Below are 23,676 nucleotides of genomic sequence, written 5' to 3'. Positions count from 1 at the left end.
TAATGGGATCTGGGCTGCTTTAAGAGGCCTGGCTTCCAAAGGACTATGGATGGAAATGATGGTCCCTCTGGACCATCACTAAGTTTTAGCCAGACTTTATCTGGAGTACTGTGTTCAGGTCTAGATGTCACTTTAGGGACAATTTTGATAACAGAAAGCAGACCTAGGCTTTACCACTTAGGCTTTACCACTTACTAGCAAGTAAATCTGCCTTCTCTATGCTGCAGTTTGGCCCCACAAGAGGTTCAATTTGATCATTTAAATCTAAGACCCATCCAATCCTAACATTCTATGATCCTTGATCTCTGATGGTTTGTATTGTGACAGGACTAAGGAACATGCAAGGAATTTGGGGAAGATAAATTTAGGGAGAAGAGGAAAGAGGGAGATTGAAAAAAAAGGTAAGAATTTTTGCTTAGATGTACAGAATAGCAGAATAACTTGAAGAGAGTGGGGGATGACATGAAATAAGTGGCTATGAAGAAGTGACAGCACTTGACTGTAGAAGAATTAAGTTGATTAGAAAGAAATTAGTGAAATTCCTAGATAGAGCTTAAATAAATTATTCCCCTCTCTGGGATTATTTCCTCCTCCATAAAATTATAGGGTTAAGTTAGAAGATCTTTAAGGATCCTCTTGAGTTTAAATCATATTTTTCCATCCCACACCCACCATGGTTTTTCATTCCATGATTGTGAACTCCTATAAGAAAAGTAGCCTAATTATCTGCCCTGTGCCATGGCAGATCACCTACAACCAACTGCTTGATAGGTGATTTAATAACAAAAACTAAATTAAACAAATAGGGCTAAAAGCTTTTAATTTAAACCTGTGCAACTCTTAACAGATTTATTGCAGCTTAACTGTATGTCTATAAAAAAAAAAAATGTGACTGTTTACTTACTACATATCACCAATGGAATGTTTACAAAGTCCCAGAGTTCCTTGCCCACAAATTCATGACTAGATTCCCTCCTTCAAAATTGACGAAATTATTTTTAGACACTTAAATCAAGAAAAAAAAAATTGGGGGGTTTGTTTTTGTGCTTTATTTGGGAATGCCTTGCTTTAAAATATACTCTCACTCCCAACCTAAGATTATAGCTATAATAATTATAAAATAAATCTCCAGTGTCAAAACAGTCAAGAAATAAGAAATTTATAACAGGTAGTCAGAGACTTTCTATGCAGTGATCTGGAAACTTGTTGCATTAAAACTTAAAATCATGTGACCAAGGACTATACTTAATAATTCCAGCTTTAAACCACCTAGTGGAATGCCCAATATTTTAAGAGGCTTGCTATTATAAAAGAGCTACAAACAAAAGGCATTTTTACATTTTAATCTCTAAAAATCTTTAAACAATCATAAATTTAATTTAAAACACATAAAACAGAGCATTCCTCCTAAGGAACAAAACAAGAACTCATGATTTTTCAAGTGTTTTCTTCACATAGGACCTATGACAAAGGTATTATGAAGTAGTACAATTTTCCCTGAATGGAAGAAATTAGAAAAGTTACATGTCAATTTGGGATGTCAATATGGGAGATGGGCCTGGAACACAAATCTTGTGACTCTGGACTAATGGAGATTTCCACCACCACCACCACCCCACCCCCCTGTGACAAGTACACAAAGAGCTTTATGACTATTGAGTGTTATGTCAGGTGACCAGAAGGAGCTCCCAGAGAAGGATCCCTGGGATCACTACCAATGATTCTGGCCACTGGGGGTTAAGGAGAAAGGCAAGAAGGCCAGCTTATCATTATGCAAGCTGGCTCAGTGACTAGGGAATGGAAAACAAGGCCAAAAAGCAAGATCCTGGTCTAAGCCAAAGCAAAGCTTGGATGGTATCAGGGTGGAGTGTCCTGAAGCTTCCCAGACTGCGGTCTAAATTTGGGAGAATGATTAGAAAAGGCCCATGAAGGATTGGAGAGGAAGGATGTACACTGCAGAGCTCTCCAGCCTGGGCTAGTAGGAAAGAGAAGAGAGATGATTGGTGCTGGTCCAAGGCACAAAAAGTCAAACAGTTAGTGCTGCCCTGTAAGCCTAGAAAAGGTGTCCTGAAGACTAAGTCCCCAGCCTGCCTTACTTGGGGAGCCTCAGCTGGTTTTGGTTTTGTTTGGGGTTTTTTTGCATCTGCCTGTTCTCTATGAGCTGTATATTATGAAAAAAAAATGATATCACTGTCCAAGAAGGGCTTATTTTCCTCCAAATAAAAATCAAGAGAAAGTAGCATGGCAAAATGAATGTATGAAAAACATTATGTATAATAATTATTATATGTACTACATTCTGAGAATACAAACCGAAAAAGCAAAACATTCTCTCAAGAGCACAGTCTAATAAAGAATATAGCAAGCAAACAACAATGTACAAAAACTTTAGCCATTGTAAGTAGAAATAATCAACAGAGAAAAGAAAAGACACTTGGATTTAAGAGGATCAGCTTCCTGATGTGGAATTTTAGCTGGGCCTTGAAGGAAGCCAAGGAAACCAAAGGAAGCCAGGAGACAGAGCTGAGAAGGGAAAGCATTCCAGGCATGGGAAAAGCCAGTGAAAATACACTGTCTGGCAGTAGAAGGTCAGCAAGGAGGCCGGGCAGCACTGAACAGGAGGGGTAGAAGGTGGAGAGAAGGTTATGAAGGGTTTTATATTTGATCTTGGTTGTGAGGAAAATTCTTTACTGTTTACAAAACACCATATACATGTGACTAACAACCAAATCATAGGGAAACACAAAGTGGGGAAAGTAAACTCTGTATTATTGCCAAGATTGGCTTCTTGAGTTCAGTAGGCATATCCAGGCAAGTCCGAAGAGTTAGAAAGAGCCCTCCATTTCCTCAAAGTGTAAATTCTTTGACAAAGTATGAATTCACTTAGGTCCCCTTTTTACCAAGTTCCTTTGTTCTGGTATTGACTTGGAATTAAGGACCAATGAGTTGATAATATATAGCTGATGAAGTTCTCACACTGGTGCTATCCCTTTGTCAGGACTGAGCCTTTAAAATGAGCCATAACCATGCCCAAAGGTCTGATAGAGAAAGCAAAAAGGCTCCACAAAGTTCCAAATGTCCTGAGAGAGGCCTGTGCATACAAAATAGATGCCCCCTAACCCTAGGAGAGGAAGAATCAGTGCCAGATGAAGGGACACACCATTGCAAAGAGAAAGATCAACAGGGAGGTGGAGATCCAGGAGAAATGCCACCAAGACATGTGAGAAAGAAAAGCAGCATCCTACACTCAGGAGCCCTAATATGTGCAAGCAAGTAGAATCATAATCAGTGACCCTTTCAAAATTACACACTTTTAGATTACATATTAAATGCGTTCTCTTCAGCTAAAAATAGTATTTCTTGATTTTCCATTGTACCCCAATTGAAGTCACTAGAAATATTCCTGGAACAGATGAAGATGACTGACCTTAGGAATTCCTCACCGATAATCAGAAGGACTTAGAAAAGTTCCAAGTTTTCACCTTAAAAGAAAACAACTCAATCTCCCCCTCCCCCCAAAAAAACCAATGCATGTTTCACACAATAAGATGGGGGAAAAAGAGAATGAGTAACAAAGAAAAAAGGTAAAGCTGGAGCCCAAGTCTCCAAAGTAGCTTTATTATCTCATTTATAGAGTTATAAACAATTATCTTAACTGACCAGTCATTTATCTAATGGCTGTCCCTTCCTCTCCTAAAAGGATTTCCTCACCTTCATTTCTTAGAATCCTCTCACTTCCCACAAGGTTCAGCTACTCTGGAGCACTTCCTCCCACCCAGATCAGTGATCTCCCTCCCAAAGTCCCTTTGGTATTGCTTACTTGTTTACATAATGTTTTGCCCCCAGGAGAATACAAATCCCTTGAGGGATTTTATTTTCACTTGCCTAGTACACTACCTAATGCCTAGGACAGTGCCTTGCACATAGTAGATAATAAAAGGAATATTTACTGAATTAAATATCATAAATATAATGAGAGTCCATAGGAAGAAGCTGAAAAAGTTAATGTTCAACAAAAGTCATCAACCTAATTGATAAATGGACAAAGAATATCAACAGAAAATTTTCAGATGAAGAAATTGAAGTTATTTCTAATCATATAGAAATGATCAAAATCATTATTCATGGATGGGGTGAAGCCAAGATGGCAGGGTAGAGTATCATTTCACACCTCTCAGTTTGGCTAAGATGACAGAAGAAGAAAACGATAATTGTTGGAGGGGATGTAGGAAACTGAGACACTAATGCATCATTGGTAGAGCTGTAAAATGATCCAACTATTTTGGTAAACAATTTGGAACTGTGCCTAAAAAGGTTATAAAACAACATATCCTTTGATCCAGACTCTTTTGGGTCTGTATTCCAAAGAGATCACAAAAGAGAGAAAAGAACCCACATGTGCATTATTTGTAGCAGCCCTTTTTGTAGTGGTGAGAAACTGAAAATTGAGTAGAAGCCCATCAGTTGGACAATAGCTGAATAAGATATGGTATATGGTATTTCTTATATATAAGAAATGAGGAGAAGCCTTGTTTCAAAAAAGCCTGAAAAGATTTACCTTAACTGTTGCTGACTGAAGTGAGCAGAACCAAAAAACCATTGTACACAATAACAAGATTATATGATGATCAGCTGTGATGAATTTGGCTCTTCTCATCAATGTGGTGATTCAAGGCATTTCCAATTGACTGGGGAGGGAAAATGCCATCCACAACCAGAAAGAAGACTATAGAAACTGAATGTGGATCAAAGCATAGTACTTACATCTTTTTTGTTTATTTTCTTTCTAATGTTTTTTTTCTCTTTTCCTTAGAATTTTTTTTTTTTGCATAACATGACAAATATGAAAATACGTTTAAAAGAATTATACACATTTAATCTATATCAGATTGCTTGCTATCTTGGGAAGGAAGAGATAGGGAGAAAATGGTGAAACACAGTCTTATAAAAATGAATGAATGATGAAAACTATCTCTACATGTATTTGGAGAAAAAATGCTACTGAATATTAAAAAACTTATCCTCACACACAAAAAAAGTCAATATTCAGGAATAACTTTAGTGGTCCTTAATAGAGCGAGGCTGGTTTTAGCCTTCACCTTATCCTGGCTTTTTTTCACCATCATATCAAATCCAGTGTCCTTGCTTTACATTCAAGATACTCAACTGCTTTCTCCTCCTTTTCCAACCTCAGCTTTCACTCCCACAAGACAGTCCCTGTTTCAAGCAGACCAACTGTTTGTCATCCCACACACGTCTAACTAATTCTTTACTGCATTTACTGTCTGTACCGCTGCTTTTGGCACTTAATCACATACTGCCTTGGTTTTTTTTTTTTTTTTTTTAACCACTTCATGACTGCATATTACATCCCCCTTGATGCATTTCTAAGACATTTTGATATCAGAACTGAAACTACAATTATATCTATAATATCCCCAACAAGTGATTATCTAGTCTGCCTCAGCATTCGTGACAAAAGCTCACTCAGTTACAATGATAAACTCACAAGGCAACCCAATTTTGGACAGATTTAATCTTCCTTTAGGGTTCCCAGGCCATTTCTATCCCCTAGCTTTGTTCCCCCTAAGAACCACCGAGCCTTATCAGATGTCCTGAAGCTGAACCCTCCTATATGAATTAATTCTTCCTATTGGAATATAAGGTTCTTGAGAGAAGAGACTACCTCCATCTTCTGTTTGTACCACTAATATGTAACACAGACCTTGGCACACAGTAAGAGTTTAATAACTTCAATCAAAAAATATTATTACATACCAGACACTGAAATAAGTAGGAGTGATACAAAAAGAGGCAAATTCTCTGCACTCAAAGAATTATCATATATATATATATAATATGTAGAATATATGTATATATAAGATATATACAAAATAGTCTAATAATCTATACTAATATTTCCCATTTATCCCAAATAGGAAATATTAAAAGCAAGAAGATACTGTAAGTGAGTTTGAAGAAGACTTCTCATAAAAGGTAGAATTTTTGTTAGGATTTGACAGAATCCAGGGAGGCCAATAGTTGGAAACAGGAAGAAGAGTGTTCTAGATATGGAGAATAGCCAGAGAGAAAAATTCCCATAGCCAAAGGATGGATGTGTCTTGTTCATGGAACAACTAGGAGGCCAGTGTCACTGTATCAAAAAAGTCTATGTTGTGGAGTAAAGTGTAAGATAGAAGAGAGCTTATGAAGAGCTTTGAATGCCACTGAGAGCATTTTATATTTGCTCCTGGTGGCATTAGGCAGCCACAGGAGTTTACCAAATAGGGAGAAGGGCAGGATGATGGTGATGTGTTCAGACCTTTTGTTTTGCAAAAATCACTTTAGTGACTGGAGAATGGATGGAAATGGGGAAAGACTTGCAGACAGATTCACCAGCAGAGTATGGTAGTAATCAAAGTGTGATTCCTAGGTTGTGAGCCCAAGGAATGGGAGATGCTGTTGCCCTCTACAGTAACGGGGAAGGTAAGAGGTGAAAGAAAAATAATGAGCACTGTCTGGGGCACACTGAGTTTGAGAACTCTACTGGACATCCTAAACTGATAGAGATCTTAAAGACAGAGAGATCCTAAACTGGATGTCTGAAAGGCAGTTGGAGGAGTGAGAGGGAAGGTGAGCAGAGAGTTTGGGGCAGATTTGACTTGAGAATCATCAGCATGGAGATAGGAATTAAATCCATGAAATAACCAAGTGAAGAAGAATAAAGGGAGAAAAGAAGAAAGTCTAGGACAGAACCCTGAGGGATAGCTATGATTAGAGGGTATGATCCAAAGAATCCAGCAAAGGAGTGATCAGATGGATAAGAAGGAAAAGCAGGAAAGAGTGATGTCCCACAAACCTAGAGAGAAGAGTATCAACCCAGGGATCAAAGACTGCAAAGAGGTCCTGGAGAAAGAAATGGGAAGAGGCCATTGGATTTAGCAACTAGAAAATTGTTAGTATTTTGTAGAGAACAGTTTTGTTGGAATAATAAGGAATAATTCATGCCTTTTCTTTCATTCATTTATAGAACCAAAATCTGCCTTAATAGTTTTCATACATCTGGCTTGCTGTTTTTCATCTTTCATTGTAGAGAGGACCAATGATGTTATGAATTGGATTTAAGTGAAGCAGAGCTGTGCAAAGTCATCAGCTTCACTCTCTCCTCCAAGTCCAGCAGCAAGACAAAAGTTAAAGGCCTTATTCCCTGAGTATACTCCTTATCCCCCAACCCCAGAGTTACACTTCTCATAGAGAACATTTTAATTCCTATCTCAGTACCTTAGCATATTGCTTTCTCTATCTGAGGTGTCCACTCTGTTTTCATCGACTCACTTCTACTTCCATTAAGATTCAGCACAAATCTAAGCTCCTCCAAAGTATTATTCCCTGAATAATACCAAAAATCATCTGTACATGTACATATGTTGTTTTCTAACTGGTCCATCTGTCTATGGTTTTCCTTGCCCAATTATAAACTTCTCAAGAGTGGGGATAGCATTTCCCCTTTAAGTTCATCATCCATATTCTGCTCCTCTTGTGTCGGTTTACCCCAGAATGCTAACTTGGTTCCTTCTCTTCTGCTCCCTTTACATCCTCTTACTGAACTCATTACTTCCTATGAATTTAACTACTATCTCTATGTACATGACTCCTAACATTTTTTTCTCTCAGGACACTTCCACCTGAATATCTCCTAGGATCTCAAATTCAACATATCCCAAACAGAAATACACTCATCTTTTCTTTTAATGTCCCTACTTCTGTCAAGGTCATCACTATTCTTCTAGTTACTCAGGTCCACAATCTAGAACTCATCCTCAATTCCTCAGGCTCCTTCACCCCTATTTACAATAAGTTACCAAGCCTTGTCAATTTTACCTCCTCAACATTTCTCAAATCCTTTCTCTTCCTTCTATTCATATAAATACCCTTATATGGGCCCTCATGGCCTCTTCTCTGAAACACTGTAATTGTTTCCTCCTAATTGAGATGCATGCATTCAGTATGACTACAAACTAGCACTTCCTTCAAGAAGCTTTTCTTGATTTCTTCTAGTTTTGTGTGTGTGTGTGTGTGTGTGTGTGTGTGTGTACACGAAGTTTTAGAATTTAAGCTCCCTGAGGGCGGGGACCATCTCCAGATTCTGAAAGGTTCAAAATTAATATTACCTCCCATTTTTACTATTTTGACTTTACAATTTAATTGGCTTTATGCTGTATGCATTTTTATAACTGAATTAGTATCTGACTAAAAGTACTTTTCTATGTCCTTGAGTTAAATTCAGGAATTTAGCTTTCTGCCTGCATTAAGTTAAAAGTATTCTTTTTTACAAGTTGTTATCTCTTATAATGATAGCTTCTCAGTTATCTGCTTGTTATCTTTAAACACCAACAAGTTAACCTGGTGTTATCCCCGAAAAGATATGTCATCTGTCTTTGTACAATTAGGGGAGATTTTATCTCTTCCAAGAGGACAGCAAATCTGACAATACTGGTTCCCTATTAAAGCAGATAAATTCTATAAAACAATTAACATTCTTTAACTGTCAGGTAATTAGCTTCACATGAATGCCAGCTTACTTTTCTTAATACAGCCAGTTGAGTTTTCCAGTTGAGATGAAGACATCCTTCTTATCTACCTGCAAATAAAGTCCCCCTGCCCCCTTCTCATTGAGGCTGCCAGTCTGACCTGCTTTGTTAACAATTAGACATGTTACTGTTAATAAACTGATCTTGTTTAAAGCCTATACCTCAGTCAGCCTTTCTTAAATTTACTTGGAAACAGTTCCCTATGTGCTTGACATATAGTAGTTTTTACAGAAATGATTTATTTACTGATTGGTTGGTCGTAGAGCAGGAAGATACAGAATCATAAATTTAGAATTGGGGCAGCTAAGTGATGAAGTGGATAGAGAATTGGACCTGGAGTCACAAAAACTCACCTTTCTGACTTCATACCTGACCTCAGATAATAACGAGTTGTATGACTCTGGACAAGTCACTTCTCCCTGTTTGCCTCAGTTTCTCATCTACATATAAAATGAACTGGAGAAGGAAATGGCAAACTACTCCAGTATTTTTGCCAAGGAAATCCCAAAAAGGTCCCAAAAATCTGAACATGACTAAAAACTACTGAACAACAATACAAATTCAAAATTGGAAGAGACCTTCGATACCATCTAACCCAACCTCCTTGTTTTATAGATTAGAAATTGAGGTCCAAAGAAGCAAAGTAAGTTAACAAGTCACATAGGAGCAGAGTCGGCCCTTGAACCTAGACCCTTGGACTCCCCCTCCAGGACTCATTCCATGTTGCCATCATGCCTGAGGGGGGAAGGAGAGAGAAGACAAGTTCTGACCATGGGAGACAAGATCAGTGTTTACATCCTAGTTCTACTACTTACCTGGTCATGTGACTTGGGTAACTTGAAATGATCTCCTTCTCTTGGTTTCTTCCTTTTCAAAATGAAAAGAACAGTCTGTGCCCCATGTACTTAATAAAACAATGCTGGGAGGGACCTCAGATATTATCTAGTCAAAGCCATTTCCAGAAGAAACAGAAATATAGCTTTCAAGTGTTTGTCCCTGGGCTCTCCAATCCACTCCTTGGGAGTCTCACTGAGCAATCCACCTAATGGAACAGCTCTGTAGCTAATGAATCCTGCTCACATGATCTGCAGAAAAAAGTCCAAACTCTTTAGCCTACACTCAGGGTCTTCAGTAATCCAATTCCAACTATCATTCTTTACCCTATATCACACACTCTGCCTATCCCTCATGTATTCTTTGGTTGACCTAGCTTCTCATGGCTGGGATTCCACTCCCCAACCAACCCCCCAAACTCCAATCTCAGGTTGCTGAAATCCTACCCCTTCCTTTAAGGCCCAGTTCAGGGGCCATCTTCCTCATGAAACCATGCCTTCTCACCGCTGTATATACCCACTGCCATCTTAATCCACCGAATCTCTTAAACCACTCTGGCTGAATCTTGCCAATGCATTTAGATTTGCATTATAATGACTTACAGGCATGTCTTAGTAACTCTACTAACATTCTTAAGGTGACTATCTTTTTTCAAAGAAGCAATATGCTAGACTAAAAATCTCTGAAGTCAGGAAAATCTAGGTTCAGATCTGAGTCTAACATTTGCTCATTGTGCAATCCTGGATCAACATTTAATCTCACTGAGCCTCACATTCCTAATCTATAAAAATGAGGATAAATACAAATGGTGATAATTATATTCAAAAGGTTCTTAGAAGGAAAGTTTTTACTAAATATTAAAATGCTACATAAATGCTAATTGTCTTATTTTCCCAGCACCTAGTGCAGTGTAGTTATAACAGCCAGCATTTATATATAGTTTTAAGTTGTACAAAATGCATTAAAGGATTTTATCCTCAAAATAGATGAAGAAACTGAAGTAGGCAGCAGTTAAATAACTTGCTCTAACTCATACAGCTAATAAGTGTAGAGGGCAGGAACTCTGAAAAGGTGTACTTAAATCTAGGACAACATGGTATTTGTAGTTAAGTACCTACTTAATGTGAGATAATAATTCTCTCTAAGAACATACTTAATGTTCTATTCTATGTTCAATCTAGTGGGCATATTCTTAGGGTAATATGGTGATTTAATGTTCTACAATACACATGCTCAGTGTGAGGTAGTAATGTAATCCTACTGGAGTATTTAAAGGGGGTCTCAGGCTCAGAAGGTTATCTCAGCAGCAGCTCTCTCAGCCACAGACACAAGAGAAGACACCAGATTCCAGACTCCATCTTTGACCAGCCTCATGGTGGCCCTCCTGCCTCCTTCACTCCACTAAAACTAAAGACTCGGGCTAATTCGAGGTCCTCCAGAGAGCTAGTCTGGACTTTACAAATAAGTTTCCAAGGCTAGATTTGAATTCAAATATTCTTGACTACATTTCCAATACTATATGTATTATACCTTTTGTTTTACACAGAATTGAACATACATCTATTTCAAAAAACTTAACTGAAAAGGTAGCCTGGTGATGAGTGTGATAATTCCTTTGCAAAATGCAGTCAATGTATAATTTCAACAACACAATTCCCATTTTTTATTGTCTTTACTGAGTATAATGCCAGGTAAAGCCAGCAAACCCTCTCCCTTTCAATGGAAAAAGCTGCTTTCTCAGCAAAAATTGCTATTTCCTATTACAACCATTCTTTTTAAATATAGTTTACTAAAAAGGAACACTGTTTCTAGTTTCTTTTCTATTTTTCAGCATTTTCAGTTCATGTTATAAACATAATTTATTATTTGCACAGGAACATAATAAAACGATAAAAGTATTTAAGAACTAAGTGTCAAAGCTGAGACCCGAACCCAGGCTTCCTGATTCCAACACAAAGGTTTTTTCCACTCTCTTAAGTAGTCTCATTAGATTATTACATTTGGCTCTTGCCTTTAATATACAAGCTATTGCTCAGCCATATAAACCCTGAATCCCCTTTCCCATCTTTCAAAGCCCTGCCCTTTCATGAACCCTTCTCCAACTATTCTAATCCCCATTGATTTTTCTTTTAAGATGTAATATATACTGTAATATATACATATCCCAAAGAAATCATAAAAGAGGGAAAAGGATCCACATGTGCAAAAATATTTATAGCAGCTCTTTTTGAAGTAACAAAGAATTGGAAAATGAGTTGATGCCCCTCAATTGGAGAATGGCTGAATAAGTTGTGGTATATGAAGATAATAAAATATTATTGTTCTATAAAACATGAACAAGCTGAATGATGCCCCTCAATTGGGGAATGGCTGAATAAGTTGCAGTATGTGAAGATAATAGAATATTATTGTTCTATAAAAGATGAACAAGATGCTTTTAGAAATGCCTGGAAAGATTTACATGAATTGATTGATGCTGAGCAAAACAAACAGAATCAGGAATACATTGCACACAATAACAGCAAGAATGTGTGATGATCAACTATGAAAGATCTGGTTCTTCTCAGTGGTTCAGTGATCCAAAGCAATCCCAATAAACTTTGGACAGAAAACGCCATCTGCATCTAAAAAAAAAAGAACTATGGAGATTGAATGTAAATCAATACATGCTTCTTTTTTCTGTTTTTTTTTTTCTCTTCCACAGTTTTTCCCTTTTGCTCTGATTTTTCTCTTCCAACATGATTCATAAAGCAATTTGTATTAAAAATAAATATATTTTTTAAAATAGGTAGCATATAATTTAACATTTGGTTACATATTGCCTTTTATTTAACTATTTCACAAGTAGCTTTGAGGTTAGGGACTATGTTTATGTCTTATATAACCATTCCCATTTATCACCATCCCAGATTTCTTTCAAGCTCTTCAGACAAATGAAGCAAGATCACTATAGTCAGGATGCTTTATGACTGTCTTAGCACTTCTGTATCACATTTTGAAGTTCCTTCTCATGTGTCCCTAATACAATTCATAAAAGATTGGCAGGATCATTGGGGACATTTCACTCTAATTATTCTATTTTATGAATGAGGAAGCCAAGCCCTTGAAAAGAAATGATGTACCCTTAGTGGCTGAGCTGGTACTATTCAACATTTATTTAGCTATGTATGTGTGCAGAACAGATGATGATCTGGTCATTATTTCTATATTTCCTGATAACTTGTATGAAATGATCTGAATACTATCAACAGAGTAACAAGCAGACCTGGGAGACAGACTTAAAAGCATTGTTTCTTAGTAACCTTGATAAGGTTAATGGTTACATAACTTTGTATAAACTAAAACCTTATTAAGAAGATAAATGTTAGCTTAATTAACTTTTCAATTCTTCTCAAGTAGCAGAAACATGATCAACATCAACAAACATTCATCAAATAAGCATTTATTAAATGCCTATTGTGTACCAAGAACTACTCTAGCTACTGGAGAAACAAATTCAAAATTGAAACCATACCTCTGTTCCCACTGGAAGAAAGGGAACAAAGAACACGGACATAAACAAGCACAAAATAAATACAAAATAATTTAGAAACAGAGGAAGAGATTCACAACCAGGGGGACTTGTGCTGAAATAACACTGGAAGATACATGGCCACCAAAATCCAAACCTTAATTCTTAATACCATTGACTATCATTCTCAACATCCCCCCTCTTCTTCAGAAGCCTACCTGGCTTCCTCTTAGCTGCTTTTTGGTTAAAATACCAAATGCCAAACTTATTAGGCATTTAAAGACCTTCACAAGTCTGGATCCAGACCATTAGTCAAGTCTAATAAGACATCACTGCCTTTGAGGTTCTGGCTCCTCCTTCACCCAGTTAGGAAGGTGATCTCTCTAAAGTACAAGCCTGACATCCTCATGCAATAAATAAACTCTGGTGCTTCGCTATTACCTCAAGTATCCGTATCTTGTTTGGCTCTGGGAGCCCTCCAAAACCTATCCCTCCTATATTTCCAGTCTTACATATCACTCCCCTGTCAAGATCCCCCATACATATGAGCACTCTACTTTCAACTGGTTGGCCATGCCTGCAATCCTGGCTTCCCTGGTGTCCTTCAAGACTCAGCTAAAATCACATTCTGCAAGAAACTTCTTTGTCCTTCCTTAATGCTAGAACTTTCAATTTGAAATTATCTTATGGTCTCTTTACTGAAATCTTATATTTTTAATAACTTGAAATTGCATTAAGACTTTTAGAAGACTTTGTATATCTGGTTTGTATGTAATTATTTGCATGTTATCTCCCCCATTAGAGAGTTCCTTGACACAAGGCTGGTTTTTGCTTTTCTTTGCATTTAGCACAATGTCTGGCACATAGTAGGCCCTTAAATGCCTGTTTGTTTGATCTGACATTACATATTACATCCTACATTCCAATCAAGCATCTAAGGCTTTGCGTGGACAGTCAGTCCCTCTCCCAAGCTACAATACTTCCCTTTTCATATCAACTTTCAGTAATATTTGTGCTGTCTTGGCTTTTCCTATAAGAATCCCTTTTCCCCACATACCAATAACTGTATCTGTTTTTATCAATATTATTCTACCTTTATTTAGCTGTGGATATATTGTATCTCTCCAGTAGAAATGAATTTATTTATATCCCCCAGATACAATGGATAAATGGGGGTGGGAGTTGTTTCATTGTCTCTGATTTAAAGTGAAAGCTGTCAAAACAACAGCATTCAAAAATCCTTTCCAAAACCATGGGAATGAGGTGCAGCCCACCTACCATTAAGTTTGACAGTGCAACAGCCTTAGATTTGTAAGGGACCCCAAAGGGTATCTAATCCAACCCTTGCCAGCAATGAGTGTGTGTGTATGCCTCTAAATATTTCAGTATAAAGAAGACAGTTCTTTCACACCATCAATTTATTTTCCTGGGGGCAAAAAAAGATAAGATTCTTTTTCTCCCCTAAAGGCAACTTGTAACATTGTTGGTAAAAGTTAGGATAAGCAGTAGCCAGATGGCCCAAAGGACACAGCTACCCTCCCCAGGAGATCATTCATGCCTTTTCGGGGAGCCTTCCAATGAGGAACCTGGAAGTAATGGCAAGGTTCTCTCTCTTGGCTGAGGAACCCCATTCCAAGTGCACAGACTGCCAACACTGCTAGAAATCAATCTTGATCTCTCCCTACTTCCCCTCTTCTCCTCCTCTCTTGTCTGTGTGTCTGTCAGTTCCATTCTTTCACAAAGCCAAATTGTGCTCTCCTTTACAATACCTCTCCCCAATCTCTGGAGGACCACAAAATAAATTTGCTCCCTCTTTCATTCCAGTCCTGTTTTAAAAACTCAGTCAAAATTTACATCTTGGTTTCTTGTTTCTGCCTTTAACACTGAAATGTGAGTTTGAGAGTATTGGGGCAAGATGTTGGAGGCCAACATCATGGCTCATTTGCAACTAAAGCCTGATGAGTGAGTCTACCAATATGAAGAATGTGATCTGAAGAGAGTGAATGGCTTGGTTTGATCAATTTAGAAGCTTCCCTAAAAAGGCTAGAAATATCATACAATGTATAGTTTTCATTACTATGCTGTGATGATCGTGATTGAGTTTTAACTACATATGGAGTTGGTTTGTTTTCCCAAAAACATTCAAGGCTCCCCACAACTTGGCTTCCACCTCAAATACCTTTTCAACCTGATCACTGACTATTCCCCTTCACATTTTTCTCCCCAGCAAACCTATTAATAGCTGTTCTCCATCATGTTCTCTCCTGTATCCCATTCATGCCATCACCCACACCTGGCACTGACCCACCTACTCAATTTGGTCCCTTCCAGGCCTAGCTTGAATACCACCTCCTCCATAAAGTCTTCCCACATAACTCAGCTTCAAGTCAACCTTCCTCTATCAAGTCTCAAAGTATTTTACTAGACCTTTTACATTTCGATCTTTATTATAATTATATAATCTTTATCACGTATAATCTTTATTATAATTATAAACTAACAACAATAATAGATAGCATTTATATATTGCTTTAAGGGTTACAAAGGGCTTTGTAATAATTAGCTCATTAAACAATCCCAGGAGGTAGACACTACAATTATTTCCATTTTACAGATAAGGAAGCAAAGACAGAAATTAAATGACTTGCGTTACATTAAAAACTAGTAAATATCTAAATCTGGATTTGAACTTGGGCCTTCCTATTCTGCCAGGTCCAGCACTGTGTCCATTGTGCCACCTGGCTACTGCTTATCCTAACTTTTACCAACAATATTACAAGTTGCCTGGGGGGGAGGGAGGAGAGTAGATGGATTAGAACCTTATCCTTTTTATACCCCAAGAAGATAAACTGATGGTGTGAAAGAACTGTCTTCTTTACACTGAAATATTTAGAGAAATACACATGTGTTTATGTGTATGTATGTATGTGTGTCTTAAATACTTAGAGGTTATCTAATCCAATCCCTTCAATTTACAAATGGTAAAACTGAGGCCACCAAGAAGTTGATTAAATTGTCTAAAGTCACAAAACTAGTAAGAAGCAAAACCATTATGATCCCCAGGACACAGCAAGATATTTTGCATATAATAAATATTCAAATATTCACAGAAACAGAATTGAGAGACAGAAAGAATTTAAGGCAGTAAGTAGTTCAATCTTTTCTTTTTATGTAGGAGAAAACAGAGCCAAAATTCAAACCTAGGTTTCCTTACTCCCAATTCTAGGTTCTTGTCACTATACAACAGTTATTTGTTAAATTGAACTTGTTGAGTGAAATCTGAGATATCTAAACTTTTCTAATTGCCTGTCCCTTCCATCCCATCATCCATATTTTCCTGTGTCCCTACTGCAGAAATCAGACAAATAACTATAAAGCTGCATGTCAAAGAATTCAATTCTCTATGGCCAAAACAAAACAAATCTCCGACCTATCTACTGATACAGAGCAACATTACCTTACAAAAAGCAAAAATATAATATTATTAGTTTCAATTTCCAGTCTTAGGTAATTTTTTAAATTAAAATTATTTTTTTAAATGAACTCAGGAGTAAGGTGATAATGAGGATCATTTTAATCAAGCTATTTATGATGGCCAGTTCAGGTTTTCCACTTGTAGGCTAATTTATTTGCAAAAATCCATAGGGCAAATAATCCAAGTCATTTAATATTGTTCATGTATTCCAACTGCCCTGGCACTGGGTTACTTTATTAACTTCTGCTCATGCACTAATACTAATTTAAGGCTTTTCAAAAGGAATGCATCTCTTATCTTCCTTCCCTCTTCCTAATCCAAGCTTATCAACAATATAGCTACTAAATCTTGGTAAACATTTCAACCTTTACCAAATAAAATCTATCCTAAATTCAAAGGCAGCCCCATTTTCTTTCTTTAAAACCTTTCAAATATTTCTCCAGAACTCAATAGAATATGTTTTTTCACACAGGGGAGATAATCATTACTCTTTAACTATGCTATCTACAATCCTGAGATCTTTATTTAAAGATACAATCAAACTGTATTATTCCCAAGGAATGTTTATGTCCTCTGTAAAGTGCAAGGAGGGAAACAGAAAAAACAAAATGCTAGGTATACTTAAATATCCTATTCTGAAAACAGATTCTTTTGTCACTATCACAAATAGTCATTACTGTCACAGGATTTGAGGGCAGGGGAAGAGGGAAGAGAAAAACAAAATTTTAGAGATCCCCAGCCCTCTCATTTTATAAATGAGGAAACTGAGGCATGGAAAAGTGTACATCTAGACCAAAGCCACACAGATAGGCCATAGAACCAGAATTCAAAGTAGATGCCAAATTCTGGGCTCTTTCCATTACACCACAGCTCCCTTTCCGGCAAATGCACCAAACAACAGAACAATTCAAAAGTGCAGAAATTCAAGGTAATAGAAGTATTCTTATGAGCTGGGAAGGCTTCCCGAAAGAGAAGGTAGAGCTTAATCAAGATCATGCCATGAGTATAGGATCTGGACTATCCATGAGCCAGTGAGAAACTGGCACCTGGAAGGGGTTGGGATATATGGAAATAGAAGAAAAAACAGAACTAAGGAAAAAGCAAGGTAGTGAAGAAAGATATGTTTGTGCCTAGGAGGAGGCTAAAAGAAAAAGAAGCTTCCTTTACTGTGTGTTTACTTCACAGGCTGGGCTGAAGTCTGACCCTGGAGACTGTTAATGAGTGGGAAGCAAGAGTGCTTAAAACGCAGATGAAAACTGCAGCTGAAAACTGATCCCTGCTGTCAGTAGGAGTAGTATCTGTTGTGGAAGCATGAGGAAGAACAGATCTAGGAACCAGGCAGAGAGGGACAGAATAGCAAAGGACAAGGTGGCTCGCCACTAGGACTTTAAGCCTAGCTACTCCACTTCAGGTTGTTTTGAAACTCCTTGCAAAGAAGAAAAGAACAGGCCGAGAGAAGGCAGAGTGGGCCTGGTGCCCATTGGAAGGAGGAGAGAAGGAAGAGGACTGGGTGTGCCCTGCCTGGACCCAGATGTGAAGAAAGTACAAAAGGCACCGCCAATAAAGAGTCTTCTTAGAGGCTCCCCTGAATGAAAATTCAAAGGTACTAGGGTTAAGGGAGACACCACAATAGTAAAGTCTGGACACCCAGTCCTGCCAACGATTTACAGTGTGGCTTTCAAGCAATCATTTCACCCATCGGACTCAATTCCCTTATTTGTGACACCCGGGGATGGGCACTGGAAATGGGAAGTCAGGCACCAGTACCTGAGGGAGAACGGAAGGAAGGTGGGGCCCAAGGGGGACGGGAAAGGAGAGCCAGGAACAGCACACAAGCTAGGAAAACAACCTGAAGCAATACCCAGATGCCTTGAAGGGCAAGGCAAGACTTAAGGGACTGGAAGGAAAGGATCTCTCCTCTGGGATGAGGGAGGGGGAACTACTCCTGGGGAGTAGGGAAGGAGACCTTACTCTAGTGGTCTGCGGTGAAAAGGAAGTGAAAACCGAGGTCTTGGGGAAGAAAAGAGGGATTTGATGGGAGGACACCATTTGACCAAATGGGGACCACTTGCAGGAGAAAAGGGATGCTTCTCCCATGTTTGGGGGGGGAAATCCCCTGATTGGCTGGGGGAGAGGGAGAATTTTGGCCCGGACAGTGCAAGAAGAGGAACCCTTTGCCTCAGCTGGGGATAACGACCGGGTTGAAGGGGCTCCCTAGACTTAGACAGGTCTGGAGAGAAAGAGGTCCCCTTGCTCGTGCGGGGTTAGGGGGAGATGAATCTCTTGGCTTGGGGGAAATCTTGCTGGCCCGGGGGCCTCCCTCTAGCCCTGGGGATCGTGCTCGGGAAGCGCTGGCTAGGGAGGATCTCCCGGGGTCGGGAAGCGGGGATGACCGGCGGGGATCCTCCCGGGAAGGAGAGCGGGACTGGCTGAGGCGAGCCCCGGCAGGGAGCGGTGCCGGCTGGAGGGACCCCCAAGACGGGGAGCAGGGCTGGTCCCGGGGGATCCTCGGGTCAGGAAGCAGGCGGGGCGGGGATGGGGGTCCCCCCTGGAGCCCCCAGTCGCGGTACGTACCACTTGGGCGAGCTTGAAGCGGCCGGGGGCGCGGCGCAGGTAGTCGGGGTGGCAGCGGAGGCCGCCGAGTCCGCGACGCTGGCTCACGGGCTCCGTGGTCGGCTGGTAGGGGCTGCTGGCCCCCGAGATCATGGAGGTGCTCGAGGCCTCGCCCTCGAAGCCGTCCAGCTCCTCGCCGCTCCGCATGCTTGCTCCTGGGGCGGGCGGCCTCTCTCAGCGGGGCCGCGCCGGCTGCATCGCGGGCCCGGCCCGGCCCGGCCTGGGCGGAGGGACCCGGAGCCGATGCCGCGAGGCCGCAGCCGCCGTTGCCGCCTCCTCGGGCTCCCGGGGCTCCTGGCGCTCGGGCGCCGCCTCCTCTCGGCAGCGGAAAGGGAGAGAGGGGCGGGAGGGGCGGGAGGAGCGGGAGGAGCGAGGGAGGGGCGGGAGGGACGGGAGGGAGAGAAGGGGGAAGGGGCGTCCGCTCCGCGGTCGCCGCGGGATCCCTCCCTCCCCCGCCCGCTCACCTGCCGCGGGCGCCCCGCCTCCAGCCCCCGCCCCGCGAGACCTGGGCCCGCCCATCCCGAGCCAGCGCGCGGAGGTGGGAGGGGGAAGGAAAGGGGCGCCCCGGACCCTTCCCTCGCCAGCTCCGGAGGGTGGAGGAAGAAAGGGGGCTGCGGGGAGCCAGAAGAGGTGGAGCCGTACCTAGGAGGGGTGGGGACTGACGGAGGCCTGTGCCTCGGGGCTGCGGGAGCGGGGAAGGGGCTGGAGTTAGCGGAGAAGGGGCGCTCTCGGACGCGCTTCGGAGAAGAGCTGAGGGGGGGGCGGCTGCCCTCCGGGAGGGGGCTGAGGAGAGGCTGGCTCCTACTCTCGGGGAACCAGACGGGAAGAAATTTGCTGGGGTCGGGACCTGCTGGGCTGAGGGGGGGTGGCGGCAAGGAGCCGAGGGGGCTGCTCCCTGAGCAGAGCGGTAGCAGGACGGGAGGCCTGAAACCGAGCGGGGCTTGTTAGGGAGGAAAGGAGACCTCCGTTCAAATTCTGCCCCAGCACCAGCTGTGCGAGGACAGTCGCGCCCGCTTCTTCCTGCCCTCCACGCCAGGTCCTCCTGCGCTATTTCTCTGAGTTTGCTCAAGTTCGTGTTCCCTGTTTCTCCGACACTTTCTCCTCATCTCATCCTCTGTGTGACCTCTGTGTGTCACTTTTCTCTCGGCCTCAGTTTCCTCAAGTGTAAAACTTGGATAATGACACCTCCCAGGATTGTTGTGAAGATGTAATGAGTTGATTTTTTTTTTTTTGTAATGTTTGCAAACTCTATATAGTTAATGAATTCTTACTAAACTGATGCTTGTGTACTGAGTCAGGTTCGGCCTCTTGAGAGCAAAGGGAGCTTGTAATGGTTTGAGGGAATTTGACTTAAGAAATTCGGTAACTTCCCGTACTGACAATGAATCAGCTCCGTTTGGGGTAGGAGGCGAAGAAGTGGAAATGGGAGCATTTGTTTGGCTTGGGACATTAGTGGTCGGAGGGATAGTGATAACAATACTTCCGAGTGGGAAGAATTTGGGCTGGACCTGGAGTAGCTGGGTTTCATCTTTTCTAGGAATTCTAGTTGAGCTTATGCCCAAGCTATGGTTTTCTCTGTGACTTTGCTTACAGGTGTTTTGGAATCATTCTCTTCGTATTTTGGGTCTTGAGCTTCCCTGTTACTATCATAGCTTTTTATGGGTGGAATTCTTTTTGAGGATTAATTAGATCGTTCTTCCAGCCTGTTTCCCTTCGGTTTCTGTTGGGTTAGGTTTTTTTTGTTTGTTTGTTTGTTTTGTTTTTGTTTTTTGATTAAGGCCAGTGTCTACTTCTTGAGGAAATGCCTGAGTTGGTTGTGCTTTTGCCTGCTTGAGATACAAAGTATTGTGTTAATTCAGGGTCAATAAATAAGACCTGAAAGTTTCCATGCTTTCAAAGTGATCTGTTGCAGGACAGTATCTGATCATTGCTCACTCTGATCTGAGCTCTGAAAATTATGTGGGTTTTGGTCTAAGCAACAAGATTGTTGGCCCATTCTCTTTGAGTTTCAGTAGACTATTGCTGCAGGGGAACTGTCAGCCAGCTGGAAAGCTCTACTGGTTCAATATCAGAACTATAGGCTTTCCTCGGTCTGGAGTTTCTGCTCCGGTGATTTATCTGCAGACTTAAGACTGGCCTTATAGACTGGAATAACTGTTTACATCTAAACATCCTATTTGCTTGAGACTCAACCTACAGCTGGCAACCACTCTTCACTCTGGAACATCACTACTAGGCTCAGGTCCCCTCCTTATTCCACCCTGGATCTGTGACTTGGAATTGGGTAGTAGGAAATTGGAATTTGGTACTAAAATGTACAAGTTTAAGCCTCTTTGAGCTGGGTCTGGTGTTCTTGCCCTGGTACACAGCCCTTCCCTTCCCAGAATGCTTCTGGCAGGACCCTGTCCCTAGTCTCAATAAACCTCTCTGTTTCCCTATGCTGACTTGGCCTGGAAAAATGACTCACTGTGATTTTTTTTTCCCCTTGGATTTCCTTATAAGGATTTAATCTGATGTGTCTTCTAGATATGATTAGAGGAGTTAGGGGAGCTAGGGGTGCTCCCTTTTTGCTATTCTGCCATCTTGGCTCCACCTCAGCCCCAGATCTTTTTCAAACTGTCATTCCATTTTAATGTAAGTTATTTGAGGACAAGGGCTGTTTCATTTTTATTTTTGTGGCTCCGGTACCTAGAATGTAGTAAGTGCTTGTTGAATTGGACTGAATGTCTTCCCCATCTTGTACTAATGAAGTTGATTTTTTTGACCTCAAGAAAAGACTTCACAATAATCCCTAATTTCATCTCATTGGTTTGTTGTGAGAAAAGTGCTTTTCAAAGTATTGCATATGAAGGTGAGCCATAAAATTTTCAATTTTTTCTGATGCTTTTTTGTTTTTCTTCCATTAGTAATTTCCCCTTAAACTATTTCCCCTATCAGTCTTGCCTTCTAAGAAGGATAAATATTTAAGACACAACTGAACATGTTGTACACAATATTCTACATTCATCAGTTCCCCTATTGAGGGAAGAAAAGTATATTTCATCATCAGTTCTCTGCAACTGAGATTGGTCATTAAAGTTACTGAGATTGATTGCTTTTTAGCATTGTTTTCTTTCGTGTAATTGCAATGATATTTTTCTGGTTCTATTTACTTTTCTCATTCTGCTTCAATTCATACAAGTCTTTTCATGCTTCTCTTGAAGAAGCATATTCCAAATCTCTCTTTAAATTCAACTGACAATATTAATAAATAAATATTTCTCTAGCCTAACTGGATTATCCTGCTTTCTCTTAGATATAATTCTTCTCTTAAGAAAGTGTGTGAAAGGTCAAGAATGAAAGCTAAGGCCGGAGGAAATGGTATTAAGAATGGTTAGCAGACTTAGAACTAGAAATTCTTCTTGTTTAGTTAAGATCATAGCCTTCCCTATCTCCTGAAATGATGAGATTTGGAATCTTCCCCCATTCTGAAGGTATCTCTAGGATATTGACAAGAGATCATAGTCAAAAAGGGATATGTGGTTTAGAAAATGAATCTCAAGAAGGAGCTGGAGACTATTATTCCATTAAATGGAGTAGAATCTTAACCCAAAACTGTTCTTTATCCTATGGTAACATTTTTCTTGTTGATTCCTATAAATTCCTCTGTCTCTGTGTCTTTATCTCTCTGTTGGAAATTCTTGGATTGCTTCAATGTGGAAGCATGATCAATTTTTAAAAATTATTTCTGTCATACTTGTGCCTAAAACCCAGAATACCATTATTGATATTTTTCCAACACTCTGAATTTCTCATTCATTATTTCTAATGGTAAAACTAATATTATTATGAAGCAATTGACCCTATATTCAGACTCTTCAGGAGAAAATTCATAAGGGTAACCCAGGTTTTTGAAGGTTGACTTGTTCTCTCTTGGTCTTCTTTCACAGGATCTTAATCTATCTCCTAAATCCCTTAGTATAGGTATCTGCCAGGGTTCTAACCCTAGTCTTCCTTTTTTCTTTCTTTAAATACTTTTCCTCATACATCTCATTAACTCCCACAAGTTCAAGTATCACCTGTACATGGATAATCCCCAGAGCTACAAATCTAATTCTAGGCATGCAATATCAACTGCCTGTTAGAAATCTCCTTCTGGAAATCACATAGGCACCTCAGACTCAATATGCCCAAAACATGATCTTCCTCCACTAAATTTGCCTGTCCTATAAAATTCCCAATTTCTGCCACAATCCTAGTTCAGTGCCTTATCACCTCTGACCTCTGCAATTGCAATAAGCTTCTAAATAATATTCTTGCTTCCAGTCTCTCTGCCAATCAAGCATCCAAACTACTGCCAAAAGTAATCTTCCTAAGATCATAAGCCTATGAATGACATAAAATGCAAATCCTCCCCCCAAAAAAAAAACCTGATCCACACCTACTTTTCCCAGACCTCAACATTCCATCTTCCATGCATTAGCATAAGCTGTCCTCCAGGTTCTGAATGCAGGACTTCTACACACTGCTTCTCAGAATCCTTCTCTTCCTTCAAGGCTTACCTCAGGTGATTACTTACATGAAGCCTTCTCTGATCACCCAAATTGCTAGCATTCTCTTCTTCCTCAATTTTTCTTCAACTACACTTATTTATATATACAGTATACTTACTA

The 23,676-nt window shown here is 40.3% G+C and overlaps 1 protein-coding gene across 2 annotated transcripts in view; it reads right to left on the bottom strand.

Annotated features, from left to right (window-relative positions):
* CMTM4 (CKLF like MARVEL transmembrane domain containing 4) overlaps positions 1 to 19,505 on the bottom strand; it is an 84,456-nt gene extending 64,951 nt beyond the window's left edge. For both annotated transcript variants that reach the window (XR_004231660.1, XM_031950328.1), the window contains exon 1: positions 18,986 to 19,505. Coding sequence is in view for 1 of the 2 variants with exons in the window: in XM_031950328.1 (XP_031806188.1) it covers positions 18,986 to 19,171 (186 nt within the window). In the remaining variant the exon portion in view is untranslated. The remainder of the gene's footprint in view (positions 1 to 18,985) is intronic.
* Positions 19,506 to 23,676: the final 4,171 nt, after the last annotated feature.

This window comes from Sarcophilus harrisii, chromosome 2 (genome assembly GCF_902635505.1).
Source record: "Sarcophilus harrisii chromosome 2, mSarHar1.11, whole genome shotgun sequence".
Taxonomy (NCBI): Eukaryota; Metazoa; Chordata; class Mammalia; order Dasyuromorphia; family Dasyuridae; genus Sarcophilus; species Sarcophilus harrisii.
The sequence above is the reverse complement of the archived record's forward strand: the minus strand, read 5'-3'. Positions and strand labels throughout refer to the sequence as shown.